Genomic DNA, 15,999 nt, shown 5'->3' with positions numbered 1-15,999 from the left:
CACCACAAACGCATGACGACATATTGCCTACCACTAAGAAAAACAGAAGGAAATATTTTTGCTGCAAAAGGATGCTAACTCCCTTAGAAGAAGTATATAGTCTTGATATCCGGGCAGCGAGGGGAGTCAAAAAAAGCATGGGGCACGAGGCTCTCATTAAATACAAGGAATCTGGGATATACTACACTACCGAATGTGAAATCTTCGCAAATTATCCTCTTGTCTTTGAGGTGGTACATCCTGGCCATGTTACATTTAGGACATCCGATGAGGATGGCACCGTTCCCAAGTGAGATTACCTTGCTCACCGATACTTCATCGCGTTTGTAAAGTACGGGCATCGGCACATGAACCCGATGGAGCAATGTCCAAGTCTCCGCCTTGTAGTCTTGTAGGCCCCATATGTCCAGGGATGTCAAGCTCTATGACATAGCCGCGACGCAGAGCTCCCTATCGAGCTCAAACAAGGATGTCCTCACAGTATTGTCTGGCGAGGGTTGGGACATGAGCCTGAATGTCTCGGAAGCCGTGTCGAATGCTAGCATCTTTCTGGTGTGGTTGGCTTGAGGGTGCTTAGAGAGCCAGTGTAGGTTTTCACGATGAGCCACTGGAACCTCGTACATTGGTAGATTACCAGATGGGTCGGAAGGAGCTGGCCCAAGTCGACGTGGTAGGATGGCACCGGCCGAGAGGATGTAGTAGCGACGCCTTGTCTCAGGTTTGAAATTAGAATTAGTAAATTCTTCCTTCTCTTTCTCAATGGCATGGCATAAAAGGCGATACTCGCCGGAAGAAGTGTGGAAGTAGAAGCCGCACTCGAAGACCGAGCAGTAGGATTGCCGACCCAACTCGGGCAGGTTGGTCCACTGCCTGGTGACCGGGTTGCAGACGACGAAGAGGTCGCAACTTTGTCTTAGCACAAGCAGACCATGGAGAGAATATATGACATCCTCATAGTCGCCGGAGAGGTCATAGTCGCAAAGGAAACGGTATGGCTGCTGCTGCGTCGGCTCAAGAGACATGGCTTGCACTGCCGCGTACGGGTCTCTGGTGAATTGGACGACCATCTCGCGGGGGCGGCTGGCGGCGTGGGCGACGAGGAAGGAACGGTCGGTGGTGACACGATGCCAGTCCTTGCAGACGGCGCGACAACGGAGCACCGACACTGATGGGAGGCGGACGAGGATGTGCACCAGAGCGTCGTCGCTTAGAGCGTGGATGCCTCCACCTGAGGTCTCCATCTCTTCTTGCCTTGATTCGATCTTTTCCGCCTTGCCTCCCTGATATTTCAATCGATGTATATACACAGCATGAGGATCAGATCCCGGAGTCGAGTCGGAGTTCCAAACAGGAAGGGGAAGTAGGACGTCCGTCCGATTCTTTCCAAACGTTGGACCGATCGATCGAGAGCCTCCACCACTTCCTGTTTCAACTGCCCGTTATTCACGCTGCCAAACCCTATGACCAGAGTACGTGAGCGGGTCTTGCTCAACCAGCCAGCGATATCGGTCTTGTGGCGAAAGTAGATCACAACACGGCGTACGTCCCGTGTACGAGACCCACTCTAGTCTTAGCTTTTTTTTTAGGGAAAAGCCTTGTGGCATTTTATTCAATTTGGGAAAGTGTTACATCAAATATTGCATGAGGTAATAAGAAACAAGGCATCTCATCTAACCACTCTTTACATATTTTTGAATCATAGCATCGCCTAGCTAGGAAGTGTGCAACTTTGTTTGCTTCTCTCGGACAATGAGTAAAAGATATATTCGGGATGTCATGGGCCAGATGAAAACAATCAGCAGGGGTAGCTGAGTATAGGGGCTCCAAATTTCTGTCTCTCCATTGCATGCATGTACCAGTTCTTCACAGTCTGATTCTACAACATTCGTGCACCCCACTGCATAAACCAGCCATAGCCCCAAGCGAAGAGCAATTCCTTCAGCTGATTGTGCACTAAGAGTGTTATGTATAAGCTCTCAGACCCCGGCAATCGGCAATCGCTTCTCCACGGCAATTACGAAGAACAGCAGCTGCAGCCCCACTCCAGTCCTCGAAGAAGGACGCATCAACATTCAGTTTGTAAGACCCAGGAGCTGGACGTTGCCATCGAGCTTCAGAAGTTACCGCAGCCGGACGTGTCGCGTGATTTGAAGTTATAGCTTGGATAGGAAACAAGGGTTAAACTGGCTTCACTACATGAGATAAATCATTTTTTATAACAATTCAGTATCTTAACTAGCGAATATGAGAAATCTTTTTCTGCAACCCGCAGCGCTCGCGACGGGTGACGGAGGAGTGTAAGAGGTTGTTGCAATGCACAATATATTGATCATGTGCAACATGCGCGTATATATGATGTACATGGTGGGCCTCTACCTCAATCTATACAAGGAAATATGAGTAGGTGTACATGGAAACAAAAGATGCATGCACTATGGCGTACTCAACACCACCCCACCCTCCACCCCCACTCTCCCCGGCAGTTGAAGCGTCGCCAATGTAGCGACCCGACCCGAATGGATCAAGTCTACGATGTGGCAATCACACACTTATTACAACGATGTCTCATAAGAGAACTTATTACAATAATATGGCTTAAGGCCATCTAATATCGATAACAGCGGAAGACTTGGAAGATAAATGGGTCCATCAACTCCAACGGCATCACTGAGTATAGAACCACGACCTAAAAGCACCTTAATCGTCGTCTGAAAAGTCTGCAACATTAACGTTGCAGCCCGAAACGGGTCAGCACATGGAATATGCTGGCAAGGTAACACATAGAGAGTAATGGAATGAAACAGCTATACTATATGCATATTTGGTTGGTGGAAAGCTCTATGGTTACTGTTTTGCGTAAAGCCAATTTTTCCCTACTGCAAAGGAATAAATTTATTTAACAATCATGGTGGTTGTTAAACATCGAGAATGGTTGACGGCATTCTCAATCCCAATTAAATAAACAATTAAAATCCAACGAAATTAATTTGAAGTAACATGTTGAGATTCACATGATATTCAAGTACTAAATACTCAAGATGTCCATAACCGGGGACACGGCTAATCATGATTAATTTATTACACTCTGCAGAGGTTTGCGCACTTTTCCCCACAAGACTCGATCGCCTCCGTTGGTTTTCTCGCACTACTGGTGTTTGAGAAACGGATGACCGAGACACAGTCTTTCAGAAGCGCTAGCACCTTACGATGGATAGACCGGTACACCTACTTTCCCCTACATCTGCTAGTCTACCCTGTAAGAGTTCGCACGACTTAGTCAACTATGCCAGAGCCCATAATGGCTTGTGGCTGCACACATAAGTATTTAGCATGAAAGATCTTATGATCCCTTTGAGCCAGGATGGCGGTCCAAAATAAAGCAGGCAAGTCCTGATAGACATCAGGTGCCTCAATCCACCCAAATGTGTGTTTAAGTTGCCACCTTAGATAAACCATTAAAATTATCAATCTCACATCTGTCATGTATATCACTCACCCAATCCACGCCAACTAGCATAGCATGGCATAATAAGCAAACGTAGAAGTAACTCCCAAAGGTTTCATAATAAACAGGTAATAGGTACTACCTCATCTACTTCCCACCCCACAATTTAATTAGATCCTGATCATGCAATGTGTGAGGATGGATCTAATGCAATAAAACTGGGTTGTAGAAAAGGTATGATCAAAGTGTTACTTGCCTTGCTGATGATCCGCGAGTCCTAGAGATTCGAAGTAACAGGCGGCGCAATCCGGGTAATCTATCGCAGACAAACAACAAGCATACAATAAGTACTCATCTAATGCACAGTTAAAACTCGAACAAGAGATCGAACCAGAAAGTTCAACTTAAGAACTCCGGTTGCAAAGAGAGAAAGAACCGAACAAAGAAACCGAAACAACGGCGGAAGAAAACAACTCGGTTCTAGCAAGTTGAAACTAGGTCAAATTTTACCGTAGCAAAAACTTAGTTAAAGTTGATTAGTCGGAACGGCGGTTTCGAAACGAAACTCTAGGCGCTTGAATCACCTGATTCGATAAACGAGCGAGAAGATAAATTAGAACGAAGATCGGATCTGAGATCGCGATCGCGGAATAAATCCGACGAAAAGAAAAAGAAGAACGGTTAAACGAACGGACATTCGTTAACCGGGAATAATCCGGTGATTACGTTCGTTAGGACGAACGGTCCCGCGAACGGTCTCTAGGCAACTAAACCGGAAAAGAAAACGGAACCGATCTAGGGTTTAGAAAAGAAAACCGAAACGAAAAACCAATCTAGAAAACGAATCGGAAGAGAAGAAAAGAATCGGAAAGAGGAGAAAAAGAACCGGAACGATTTAGAAGAAAATCGAACCAAGGGGAGAAAAAGAGACGCGGGGCAACCTCGGCGAGGCTCCGGCGAACGGGGGCTCCGGCGGTGGCGGCATTGGGTGGCGGCGGCGGTGACGCAGGGCGGCGGCGCGGGCAAGGTGCGGCGGCGGCGCGGGGCAAGGCGCGGGACAAGGCGCGGTTTGGGGCTTGGGGTTTGATTTGATGTCTAGAGGGGGTGTGGGGGTATATAAAGAGGGGAGAGGAGAGGAGACTTGGGGGAGGGGGCAAGAAAAAGAGGAGGAAAAAGAGAAGGAGAGGGAGATTGGAGTCCTAGTGGGACTCCACTAGGGCGGCGGCGGCGGCTGCCTTGCGCAGGCGCGCTAGGCGCGGCGCGGCGCGCGGCTTGGCCTGGCCCGGCCGGCTGCTGGGCCTTGGCCCAGGGCGCTGCGGATTTTTTTTTCTAAAACGGTTACGCGCGCAGAAAAACACAGAAAATAAAATCTAAACGAACTCCAAAACTCTCAAAGTAAATTTTCCCCGACTCCTAAAAAAATGAGTCGAACAAAATGAACTTTTCTCGGGACCTAGAATGCAACTTTTGAAAACATGCATTTTTCCCTATCCAAAAAAAGGCAAATGAAACTCCGACAAAACCAATGATCCTCTTTTCGAAATTTGAGAAAGCTCAAATATGAAAATGACGAAATCTCCAACTCTCTCCGAGGGTCCTTGAGTTGCGTGAAATTTCTAGGATCGACAAAATGCAAGAAAATATGATATGCATGATGATCTAGTGTATAACATTCCAAATTGAAAATTTGGGATGTTACAAATCTACCCCCTTAAGATGAATCTCGCCCTCGAGATTCGGGTTCGCTAGAAAATAGGTGAGGGTGGTCCTTGAGCAAATCTTCTTCTCTCTCCCAGGTGGCTTCATCCTCTGAGTGGTGGTTCCACTGAACTTTACAAAACTTGATAACCTTGCTGCGGGTAACTCTACTGGCATAATCGAGAATCTTGACTGGTTTCTCTTCATACTTTAAGTCGTCCTGCAACTGAATTGCTTCAAGCGGCACTGTATCTCTTAACGGTACCTCCGCCATCTCGGCGTGACATCTCTTCAGCTGAGAAACATGGAATACGTCATGAACTCCTGACAGTCCCTCTGGTAATTCCAACTTATAAGCGACTTCTCCCATACGTTGCAAAATCTTATAAGGTCCAACGGAACGTGGTGCTAATTTTCCCTTAACTCCAAAGCGCTTAACTCCTCGTAGTGGGGATACTCGGAGATACACCCTGCCTCCGGTTTCGTAAACTGTCTCCTTGCGTTTAGGATCTGCGTAGCTCTTCTGCCTGGACTGGGCTACCTTGAGCCTATCGAGAATCAACTTAACTTTCCGTTCATACTCCTTAATCAAATCTGGTCCAAAGAATTGACGGTCTCCAACTTCGTCCCATGACAACGGTGTCCTGCACCTCCTTCCGTATAAAGCTTCGAAAGGTGCCATCTTCAAACTGGTTTGGTAACTGTTGTTATAAGAAAACTCCGCATACGGCAAATTATCGTCCCAACTAGATCCATAATCTAGTGCACAAGCTCTCAGCATATCCTCCAAAATATGATTGACTCTCTCGGTCTGTCCATCTGTCTGCGGATGAAAAGCGGTGCTGAACTCTAGCCTGGTTCCTAAAGTTTCATGCAACTGATTCCAAAACTTTGAGGTAAATTGGGTTCCTCTATCTGATACAATACTCCTCGAAACTCCATGCAAACAAATGATCCTAGTCATGTATATCTTTGCCAACTTAGCACTGGTGTAAGTGGTCTTGACTGGAATGAAATGTGCTACCTTCGTCAAATGATCAACTACTACCCATATCGAGTCATATCCTGCTTTCGTCCTGGGTAGTCCTGTGATAAAATCCATGCCTATATTATCCCACTCCATTCGGGTATCGGCAATGGCTGCAACAATCCAGCTGGCTTCTGATGCTCTGCCTTTACTCTATGACATACGTCACAAACTGCTACATATGCTGCAATATCCTTCTTCATTCCGGTCCACCAGAATGTTTCCTTCAAATCCAAATACATCTTAGTATTTCCTGGGTGAATCGAATATGGTGAATCATGTGCCTCTTGTAGAATCAACTTCCTGATCTCCGGGTCATTGGGCACATAAACACGATCTTCAAACCATAGGGTATCATGCTCATCCTCACGAAATCCCTTTGCTTTTCCTTTGCTTAGTTTCTCCTTTATAGCAGCAATCTCCTTGTCAGATTTCTGAGCCTCTCTGATTTTATCCATCAATGTTGACTGAATCTCCAATGCTGCTACATAGCCTTTCGGAACTATCTCTAAACTTAGTTCACGAAGGTTTTCTGATAACTCCTTGGGTATTTCTCTTGTCATTAACGTATTGACATGGCTCTTACGTCTCAATGCGTCAGCTACTACATTAGCTTTTCCGGGATGGTAATGCAATCTCATATCATAATCCTTGATGAGCTCCAACCATCTCCTTTGTCTGAGATTCAACTCATTCTGTGTGAAAATGTACTTCAAACTCTTGTGATCCGTGTACACCTCACAATGATTTCCAATGAGGAAATGTCTCCATGTCTTCAATGCATGCACTACGGCTGCTAACTCCAAATCATGTGTGGCATAATTCAATTCATGAGGCTTCAGTTGTCGTGAAGCATACGAAACAACTCTCCCTTCCTGCATAAGCACAGCTCCAAGTCCTCGACGTGAAGCATCGCAATACACCTCATAATCCTTGGTCTGATCTGGCAAAATCAACACTAGTGAGGTAACCAAATGTTTCTTCAACTCCTGGAAACTAGCCTCACACTCCTCAGTCCAATTGAATTTGGTATCCTTCTTCAACAACTCCGTCATAGGCTTCACAATCTTTGAAAAGTTCTCAATGAATCTCCGGTAGTATCCTGCGAGTCCAAGAAAACTCCGGATCTCTCCAACTGTCGTTGGGGCTTCCCATTTGGTTACGGTCTCAACCTTTGCGGGGTCAACTGCTATCCCTTCTCCGGATATAACGTGTCCGAGGAATCCTACTTCCTTCAACCAAAACTCACATTTGCTAAATTTGGCATATAACTGATGTTCCCTTAGTTTCTCCAAAACCAAACGCAAATGTTCCTTATGCTCTTCTTCATTCTTTGAATAAACCAGGATATCATCAATGAACACTACGACGAACTTATCCAAAAACTCCATAAACACTTTGTTCATCAGGTTCATAAAATAGGCAGGCGCGTTAGTCAATCCAAATGACATAACGGTATACTCATACAATCCATATCTTGTGGTGAATGTTGTCTTAGGTATGTCCTGCTCTCGAATCTTCAACTGGTGGTACCCTGATCGCAAATCGATCTTGGAAAACACTTTAGCTCCTTGCAAACGATCAAACAGATCATTAATCATTGGCAGTGGGTACTTGTTCTTGATGGTTACTTCGTTCAATCCCCGGTAATCAACAACCATCCGTAATGATCTATCCTTCTTCTCCACTAGAAGTACGGGTGATCCCCAAGGCGAAGAACTTGGGCGAATGTAACCCTTCTCCAATAACTCCTTAATCTGATTCTTAATTTCTACCAAATCCTTTGCTGGCATCTGGTATGGTCTCTTTGATATTGGGCCTGTACCTGGCAATAACTCTATCAAAAACTCAATGTCTCTATCCGGTGGCATGCCTGGCAATTCTTCAGGAAATACATCAGGAAAATCCTTTACCACTGGTACTTCCTCCTGCACAACTCCTGTTAGGCAATTTACTTGTGTCCTATTTGGCACATGCCGGGATACATACTTGATCCTTCTTCCTTCTGGCGTTGTAAGCAAAATTGTCTTACTGGCACAATCAATGTTTCCTCCATACATCGATAGCCAATCCATACCAAGAATTACATCCAAACCTTGGGATTCCAGAATAATCAAATCTGTTGGGAAAACATGCCTTCCTATGCTTAATGGCACTTGAAAACATCCTTGACTGGCCATGTATTCTGCTCCTGGCGAACTTACTAGCATAGGCGTTTTAAGAATCCTAGTGGGCAGGCTATATTTTTCCACAAATCCCCTTGATATGTATGAATGCAATGCACCAGTATCGAAAAGAATGAGTGCGGTAAATGACTTAACCAAAAACTTACCAATTACTGCATCCGGCTGATCTTCAACCTCCTCCACGTTAACGTGGTTCACCTGTCCCCTATTCAAAGGGTTCGGCTTCTTCCCTGAGCTTCCATTGCCATTTCCATTCTGGCCTTCAGGACATTCATTGGCATAATGTCCGGTCTTGGAACACTTGAAACAGGTGACTTGACTCAGGTCTCTCTTGGCTGGGGTCGATGGGGTGGTCCGGTTCTGGCCGTTGCTTCCTCCATTCCCATTACCATTCTTGTGGCCATTGTGGTTGTGCGAACTACTTCCTCCATGGGTATGCTGAAACTGAAATCCCGATTTAGGGGTAAAACGGGGCTTCTGCTGGGCTCCAGAGTTATACTTCCCCTGTCCATACTTCCTCTTGCGGATCTCAATCTTCTGTTGCTTCCCTTCAATCATGATGGCACGATCTACCAACTCCTGGTAGTTGTTGAAACTTCCTACCATCAGCTGCATACTCAACTCATCATTCAGTCCTTCCAAGAACTTCTCCTGCTTCGTGGCATCCGTAGCAACGTCATCTGGGGCATAACGTGCTAACTTGCTGAAGTCGTCAACGTACTGGCCAACTGTCCTTCCTCCTTGGCGTAAGTTGCGAATCTCACGCTTCTTTATGGCCTTAGCTCCTGCTGAAACATGTGCAGTGCGGAAAGCTTGCTGGAATTGATCCCATGTGACAGTGTCAACTGGGAAGGTGGCTGTGAAATTCTCCCACCATGCTGCCGCGGGTCCTTCTAACTGATGTGCGGCAAACTTCACTTTCTCACCATCCGTGCATCCTCCAGTGGCCAACTCCCTTCCTATCTTGCGGAGCCAATCATCTGCTACTATCGGCTTGATGCTACTAGAAAACACCGGCGGATTCAGCCTAAGGAAACGGGCTAAGTGGTCGACAGGGGGTGGTGGTGGTGGTGGGTTGTTGTTGTTGTTCTGCTGATTCTGAACTAACATCTGCATCAATTGATTCTGCTGCTGGGTCAATTGAGTGAGCTCCGGTGGAAATCCATTGTCACGCCTCGGAGGCATCTAAGGGTTTAGAAAAGATGAGATATAATAATAGAAAGAGGTCTAAAGAGAAAACACTACCCCAATGCACATGAGCAAATTCACACAAAATCACTTCATTCAATCAAACAAGGGCTTACAATCAATCTAGCTATCGCAAAAGTGCTCGAACTATAGTGTTTACATGGGGGAAAATACTACTAATAGTTGGTGGTCATCTAGAAATTTGAACCGGTGGAAGACTCCATGATGTCCGTTCCAGCTTCGTCTTCAAAGTCGGGTTCACTTGGATCCGAGTCGGTGTCGTCGATGATGATGTAGTTGTCTGGACATGCGACGTACATGTCTTCCTTCCTGGATGCTAACTCCCTCTTGAGTTCTTCAATCTCCTGCTTAAGATCGACGTTGTGTCTTGCTAGAGCTACGATCTCGTCCATGTAGTCCTTGCGTGTAGCCTTCAGTTCTCCTTCTAGCTCGATGATCCTTGCTTTCGCATTCTTCAACTCTATCATATCATTGCACATCTGGTTCTCGTGGCGTCGAATGTGCTGATTTAACTCCTGGATGAAAGCTGCAATGGATCTATCCTTCTTGGTGCTGACTAACTCCCATTGTTCATCTCGGCGTCTGCAAATCTGGTAGATAGTGTCCTTGAGGTCTTCTTGATAAACTTCTCCAATGCGTCCTATGGTGATATGGGCTGCCATGCTCCTTCCTAGACTCCAAGTTGGTGCATTGAAAACACTATCTATGGGCTTCGTGATTGGCGCGAATGTCCTTCCCGGAACATGAGCTTGAATCTTCCAGCGCTCCTCTTCAGGCAAAGTGGTGTTGAAGGTTCCCGTGAAACTTGGTAATCCAATGTTTAGGTACTTGGTGACTTCCTTCAAGTGAAATCCAAAAGGTGTGCCTTCATCCGGTTAAGTGTACTTAATCTTCGCGTCCTTCATCCTAAAGAGTAGAAAAGATGAGGAGTTAGAAAATGAGGAGAGAATAGTGATCTATGGCTTTAACTTAGTGGTCGTGTCCTACAGTCAATGTGTGCTCTGATACCATCTCTGTAGCGACCCGACCCAAATGGATCAAGTCTACTATGCTCCGGTGTCATCCCTGGATCAGTAATGCTGACACCACACAGTACTTCGAAGGATTTATAGCAGAGTGGCAATCACACACTTATTACAACGATGTCTCATAAGAGCACTTATTACAATAATATGGCTTAAGGCCATCTAATATCGATAACAGCGGAAGACTTGGAAGATAAATGGGTCCATCAACTCCAACGGCATCACTGAGTATAGAACCACGACCTAAAAGCACCTTAATCGTCGTTTGAAAAGTCTGCAACATTAGCGTTGCAGCTCGAAACGGGTCAGCACATGGAATATGCTGGCAAGGTAACACATAGAGAGTAATGGAATGAAACAGCTATACTATATGCATATTTGGCTGGTGGAAAACTCTATGGTTACTGTTTTGCGTGAAGCCAATTTTTCCCTACTGCAAAGGAATAAATTTATTTAACTATCATGGTGGTTGTTAAACATCGAGAATGGTTGACAGCATTCTCAATCCCAATTAAATGAACAATTAAAACCCAACAAAATTAATTAGAAGTAACATCTTGAGATTCACATGATATTCAAGTACTACATACTCAAGATGTCCATAACCGGGGACACGGCTAATCATGATTAGTTTATTACACTCTGCAGAGGTTTGCGCACTTTTCCCCACAAGACTCGATCGCCTCCGTTGGTTTTCTCGCACTATTGGTGTTTGAGAAACGGATGACCGAGACACAATCTTTCAGAAGCGCTAGCACCTTACGATGGATAGACCGGTACACCTACTTTCCCCTACATCTGCTAGTCTACCCTGTAAGAGTTCGCACGACTTAGTCAACTATGCCAGAGCCCATAATGGCTTGTGGCTGCACACGTAAGTATTTAGCATGAAAGATCTTATGATCCCTTTGAGCCTGGGTGGCGGTCCAAAATAAAACAGGCAAGTCCTGATAGACATCAGGTGCCTCAATCCACCCAGATGTGTGTTTAAGTTGCCACCTTAGATAAACCATTAAAATTATCAATCTCACATCTGTCATGGATATCACTCACCCAATCCACGTCTACTAGCATAGCATGGCATAATAAGCAAATGTAGAAGTAACTCCCAAAGGTTTCATAATAAACAGGTAATAGGTACTACCTCATCTACTTCCCATCCCACAACTTAATTAGATCCTAATCATGCAATGTGTGAGGATGGATCTAATGCAATAAAACTGGGTTGTAGAAAAGGTATGATCAAAGTGTTACTTGCCTTGCTGATGATCCGCGAGTCCTAGAGATTCGAAGTAACAGGCGGCGCAATCCGGGTAATCTATCGCAGACAAACAACAAGCATACAATAAGTACTCATCTAATGCACAGGTAAAACTCGAACAAGAGATCGAACCAGAAAGTTCAACTTAAGAACTCCGGTTGCAAAGAGAGAAAGAACCGAACAAAGAAACCGAAACAACGGCAGAAGAAAACAACTCGGTTCTAGCAAGTTGAAACTAGGTCAAATTTTACCGTAGAAAAAACTTAGTTAAAGTTGATTAGTCGGAACGGCGGTTTCGAAACGAAACTCTAGGCGCTTGAATCACCTGATTCCGATAAACGAGCGAGAACATAAACTAGAATGAAGATCGGATCTGAGATCGCGATCGCGGAATAAATCCGACGAAAAGAAAAAGAAGAACGGTTAAACGAACGGACATTCGTTAACCGGGAATAATCCGGTGATTACGTTCGTTAGGACGAACGGTCCGGCGAACGGTCTCTAGGCAACTAAACCGGAAAAGAAAACGGAACCGATCTAGGGTTTCGGAAAGAAAACCGAAACGAAAAACCGATCTAGAAAACGAATTGGGAGAGAAGAAAAGAATCGGAAAGAGGAGAAAAAGAACCGGAACGATTTAGAAGAAAATCGAACCAAGGGGAGAAAAAGAGACGCGGGGCAACCTCGGCGAGGCTCCGGCGAACGGGGGCTCCGGCAGCGGCGGTGTTGGGCGGCGGCGGCGATGACGCAGGGCGGCGGCGGCGGTGACGCAGGGCGGCGGCGCGGGCAAGGTGCGGCGGCGGCGCGGGGCAAGGCGCGGCGCGGGGCTTGGGGTTTGATTTGATGTCTAGAGGGGGGTGTGGGGGTATATAAAGAGGGGAGAGGAGAGGAGACTTGGGGGAGGGGGCAAGAAAAAGAGGAGTAAAAAGAGAAGGAGAGGGAGATTGGAGTCCTAGTGGGACTCCACTAGGGCGGCGGCGGCGGCTGCCTTGCGCAGGCGCGCTAGGCGCGGCGTGGCGCGTGGCGCGGCCTAGCCCGGCCGGCTGCTGGGCCTTGGCCCAGGGCGCGGCGGAATTTTTTTTTCTAAAACGGTTACGCGCGCAGAAAAACACAGAAAATAAAATCTAAACGAACTCCAAAACTCTCAAAGTAAATTTTCCCCGACTCCTAAAAAAATGAGTCGAACAAAATGAACTTTTCTCGGGACCTAGAATGCAACTTTTGAAAACGCGCATTTTTCCCTATCCAAAAAAAGGCAAATGAAACTTTGACAAAACCAATGATCCTATTTTCGAAATTTGAGAAAGCTCAAATATGAAAATGACGAAATCTCCAACTCTCTCCGAGGGTCCTTGAGTTGCGTGAAATTTCTAGGATCGACAAAATGCAAGAAAATATGATATACATGATGATCTAGTGTATAACATTCCAAATTGAAAATTTGGGATGTTACAGCCAACGACACAAAGACTGGACCGAAACTCCTCGAAAGTGGAAGAAGCAGTCCCTTAGTCATCACATCGGCGAACTGTTGTGCTGTCGGAACATGAAGAACGCAGATGTGTCCAAGGTCGTCATGTTCGCGCACAAAGTGAATGTCAAGCTCAATGTGCTTCGTCCGGCGATGACGAACGGGGTTGGCGGAGAGGTAAACGGCGGATACATTATGGCAATACACCACCGTAGCGTGAGAGATGCCGTGATGCAACTCCTAAAGAAGTTGTCGTAGCCATGAACACTCCGCAATGGCACTAGCCACGGCTCGATACTCTGCCTCCGCGCTGGAGCGTGATACAGTAGGTTGTCGTTTGGACAACCACGAGATGAGGGAAGGACCAAAATAGACGTAGTAGCCAAAAGTAGGGCGGCGAGTGTCAGTAAAGCCAGCCCAATCGACGTAGGAGTAAACAACCATGTCAGTGGAGGGGGATGCCATCAACATGAGGCCAAGAGCCATAGTGCCGCAAATGTACCGGAGAATCCGCTTCACCAGGTTCCAATGAGTGTCACGAGGAGAATGCATATGAAGACACACCTGCTGGACCGCATACTGCAAGTCTGGCCTAGTGAGCGTCAAGTACTGAAGTGCACCAACAATGGAGCAGTAGAATGAAGCATCCAAGGCTGGTAATCCATCATGATCAGATAGCTTGGCCTTCGTATCAATAGGCGTAGAGACGGGTTTGCAATTAAGCATACCAGCACGCTCGAGAAGCTTGCAGGCGTACTTCTGTTTATGAAGGAAGAACCCATCAGCTCGGGGAACCACCTCAATCCTGAGAAAATAGTGTAAGGGGCCTAGATCCTTGATACTCCCTTCATTTACTTATACAAGGCCACTATGAAATATACATTTTGCATCTATACAAGGCCACCAACGGTAATCGAGGCAAAAATTAATGATGTTTCCTCGTACTAGCAACTTGTTTAATACTTGCATGCATGTAGTCATAATGACACTCATCTACTTCCTCCATATGCATGCGGTGTATTAAATGATCACAGTAAATGAGAAAGAAAGTTGGGTTACAAAACATGAATTAAATTTTACCTTGGTACCTGTAATTTGAGTTTGTGGCCTTGTATATAAAAATGGAGGGAGTAGCAAATTTGTCGCGCAGATGAGAAGTAAGCTGCTGAAGGAGCTCAACTGAGGATGTTGTCAGGATGATGCCGTCGACATATAGCACAAGATAAGCAGTCGCAGACGAATAGAAGGCAGCCCAGCGTGTAACACTGAACCCAAACTACTGCAGAAATGTGGTGACCCGCTGGTACCATGCACGTGGTGATTGTTTGAGCCTATAAAGAGAGCGCGAAAGCAAACACATGTGCTCAGGGTGAGTGGCGTCGATGAAGCCGGTGGGCTGCTGGCAGTAGACCTGCTCGGCGATATGTCCGTGGAGAAGGCGTTGGAGACATCCATCTCTTGCATTGGCCTTGCGCGAGAGACCATGAGCTGGAGAACTGTGTGGATTGTGCCCGATTTGACAACCAGAGCAATGTTGTCGATGAAGTTGACTCTAGCGCGCTGTCGAAAACCATGGACGACCCAGCGGGCCTTATACCGCTCAAGGGTACCGCTGGGATGATTCTTATGATGAAAGACCCACTTGCCGCTGATGACGTTGGTGAGGTGAGGCCGAGGAACGAGTTGCCATGGCCGATTACGCTAGCGAGCGTCAAATTCCTCTTGCATCGCAATGAGCCAATGAGGATAACGAATGGGCAGTTCGAGTTGACAATGGAAGAGGGGACGACATGGAAGTCTTGGCGGCAAGGAGGTACTCATCAGTCGAGTACCGGGTGCTGGGGCGATGAACACCTGCCCGAGCATGGCTCGTCATGACACGAGCAGGCGGAGGCGGCAAGACGGGTGAAGTAGGCGGTAAAAAACCCATTGAAGCCGAATCAGTGGAGGGCGTCGTGGACATCAAAGGATCGGCTGAGCAAGCCGGGCCGGGCGTAGAGGCCGACAGGGAGCCCATCGAGGCGGCTCTAGAGGCAGCCATAGGAGGGGCCGCAGGCGCGGCGGTGGCAGCAATACGGGTTGGTGAAGATGTTGTCGTGGTAGCGGAACCGACTGGTGGAGATGTTGTCGCAGCAGCAGAACCGGCCTCGAGCGTGGCAGCGGCTGCTGAAGCAGGGTGCGCCTCAAAGCCAGGAGGCGGGACGAGAGCAGCCCGCCAGCGCGCTTGGCATGGAACCGGCGAAGGGTCGTCGATGGACATCGGTGAAGAGGGACTAGCCGGAGGTATGATGACCCGTAAGTATAGGGGATCTATCATAGTCCTTTCGATAAGTAAGAGTGTCGAACCCAACGAGGAGCAGAAGGAAATGACAAGCGGTTTTGAGTAAGGTATTCTCTGCAAGCACTGAAATTATCGGTAACAGATAGTTTTGTGATAAGGTAATTTGTAACGGGTACCAAGTAATAAAAGTAAATAAGGTGCAACAAGATGGCCCAATCCTTTTTGTAGCAAAGGACAAGCATGAACAAACTCTTATATAGAGGAAAACGCTCCCGAGGACACATGGGAATTATCGTCAAGCTAGTTTTCATCATGCTCATATGATTCACGTTTGTTACTTTGATAATTTGATATGTGGGTGGACCGGTGCTTGGGTACTGCCCTTCCTTGGACAAG

The 15,999-nt window shown here is 46.6% G+C and overlaps 1 protein-coding gene across 1 annotated transcript; it reads right to left on the bottom strand.

Moving 5' to 3' along the window:
- Positions 1–422: 422 nt before the first annotated feature.
- LOC147967640 (F-box protein At5g18160-like) lies at positions 423–1,241 on the bottom strand. The gene has a single exon (XM_087523202.1). The coding sequence runs from the start codon at positions 1,239–1,241 to the stop codon at positions 423–425; it is 819 nt and encodes a 272-aa protein (XP_087379328.1).
- Between the last annotated feature and the right edge of the window lie 14,758 nt (positions 1,242–15,999).

The sequence above is a fragment of the Triticum urartu genome, chromosome 5A, assembly GCF_056163025.1.
Source record: "Triticum urartu cultivar PI428250 chromosome 5A, HENAU_Tu73, whole genome shotgun sequence".
Lineage (NCBI taxonomy): Eukaryota > Viridiplantae > Streptophyta > Magnoliopsida > Poales > Poaceae > Triticum > Triticum urartu.
This window is presented reverse-complemented; position numbering and strand designations above follow the sequence as displayed.

Bases quoted from the DNA above. Each gene is read 5' to 3' on its own strand.
- LOC147967640 (XM_087523202.1), bottom strand. From the start codon at position 1,241: ATGGAGACCTCAGGTGGAGGCATCCACGCTCTAAGCGACGACGCTCTG.